The sequence below is a fragment of the Bison bison genome, unplaced genomic scaffold (genome assembly GCF_000754665.1).
Source record: "Bison bison bison isolate TAMUID 2011002044 unplaced genomic scaffold, Bison_UMD1.0 scf7180017847619, whole genome shotgun sequence".
Taxonomy (NCBI): domain Eukaryota; kingdom Metazoa; phylum Chordata; class Mammalia; order Artiodactyla; family Bovidae; genus Bison; species Bison bison.
Genome location: NW_011478192.1, coordinates 13,917 through 15,805, shown reverse-complemented (window position 1 = coordinate 15,805; position 1,889 = coordinate 13,917). Strand labels below are relative to the sequence as shown.

At 53.8% G+C, this 1,889-nt stretch overlaps 1 protein-coding gene across 1 annotated transcript in view; it reads left to right on the top strand.

Annotated features, from left to right (window-relative positions):
- Window positions 1-720: 720 nt before the first annotated feature.
- The window catches only part of CNGA2 (cyclic nucleotide gated channel alpha 2), a 5,346-nt gene continuing 4,177 nt past the window's right edge, over window positions 721-1,889 (top strand). Inside the window, 3 exon segments of the mRNA XM_010843537.1 lie at window positions 721-833; window positions 1,067-1,159; window positions 1,718-1,889. The exon segment at window positions 1,718-1,889 is cut by the window's right edge and continues 19 nt beyond it. Of these exon segments, the coding sequence (XP_010841839.1) occupies window positions 724-833; window positions 1,067-1,159; window positions 1,718-1,889 (375 nt within the window). The 5' untranslated portion in view covers window positions 721-723.

Here is a 1,889-nt window from a genome sequence, read left to right as displayed (position 1 = left end):
CACTGTCCTTATCATCCTCCTGCTTAGCCCTTGCAAAGCTCCCCATAGCCCAAAGGAGAAAGTATTCACTTGTACCACTTCTTATAGAGCCCATGGGTGCTCTCCTTTCTCTCGTCTCACCCTCAGCCCCACCCACTGTTTGTTCCTCAGCTTCAGGGTGCTTGAAAGAATGTGACTGAAGCTTAAAGGAAGGGCCCCCAGAGTCCACGCCCCTTGTGAAGAAGTCAGTGGGAGGCAGGACTCTCATCTGAGGACAACCAGAGAGCTGAGCAGGCAGGTGGCAGCTTCTTTGGGCAAGGAGGTATATCTCCTCTCATGGGGCAGGAATTCGGGGGCAGTGACTAGTTTGGAGGTGCTCAGTGGCTTCAGTCTCTGCCAGATAGCTGCAAACAGGGTCACCGGAAGATGGCTGAAATAGGTTTTTGCTTGTTTTGTTTCAGCTTGGTTGGTTCACGAGTCAGAGAATTAATTCCGGTAAAAGAAAAAGAAACACACCTTGCAGTTTAGCACAGTTTGCCTTTTAAATAACCTGTCAGGGCGGGGATAGCACCAGCATCTTGCCCTGTACCACCATAGAAGTACTGCAGGGAGTCGGGGTTTGCCGACTGGGCCCTGGTGTTGTTCTCAGTGCTCACCTGAGGTTCTTATGTGGGTACTGGGGTCTTCTGTGAACTTTCTTTGGGCTTCTCCCTGGCAGGTGAGGGTCCTGGTTGTACATGGAGGATGACAGAAAAAGCCAATGGCGTGAAGAGCTCCCCAGCCAATAACCACAACCACCATGCCCCTCCTGCCATCAAGGCCAATGGCAAAGATGACCACAGGGCCAGCAGCCGGTGAGTCTGTTGACACTGGATCATTTCAGAGATGGCCTTGAGCCTGCTACTTCCTCCCAGCTCTGCCTCATTGTCACAGAGTAAACAATCCTTGGCTCAAGTGCAGCCTCTAAAAGGACCATGGGATTTCTAGGTTATCTCCTAGGGAGGGGGAGGGCTAATAGGAGATGAAGCATGCACAGAAACAAACAAACAAACAAAGCCTTCAGTTAATTCTGCTCCTTCCTCTGCAGGCCACAGTCTGCTGCTGACGATGACACCTCCTCAGAGCTACAGCGACTGGCAGAGATGGATGCCCCCCAGCAGAGGAGGGGTGGCTTCCGCAGGTGGGTCTCACCACTGCCCTGCCACAATCCCTTCCCTCCCATGGGGCCTGTCAGATCATGTGGTCCTCTCGGCCCCAGGGGCCTTTCTAACAAGACCTCTAGGAAACCCTGTCAGCCCTGCCCTAGCTCAACTTTTCTCTCTAGAGGAGGCTCCTGTCAGCAAGTTTGGAGGGGCCGGAGGAGGTTTCTCTTCAGACTTGCCTGTGGCAGTGTCAGGAAGAGACTGTCTTCCCAGCAGAGGGGCTCAGGTGGAGGGCTCTGAGGTCTCCAGCCAAGAGTTGTAGGCTCCATGCAGAAATCAGAAAGCTTGAAGCAATCTTTCTCCTGACTTGTAGGAGAAAATCTTTCTTCTCAGCACCATCTCCATTTTACCCCAGAGACCCCGTGTTTGTTCTTCTGAATCGACAGAAATGGCATCTCCTACAGGAAGTCTTCCCAGAGTAGCCTCTTCAGGCTGCTGGGCTGAGTCATGCCCAAGCCCTATTCCCTGTCTTGGGCGTGGGTCCTCTCTCCAAAGCACAGGTCTCTTATGCCTCACGCTCCCTCTCTCTGCTCTAGGATTGCCCGCCTGGTGGGGGTCCTCAGAGAGTGGGCTTACAGGAACTTCCGTGAGGAGGAGCCTAGACCTGACTCGTTCCTTGAGCGTTTCCGGGGGCCTGAGCTCCACACCGTGACAACACAACAAGGAGACGGCAAAGGCGACAAGGACGGCGAGGGCAAGGGCACCAAG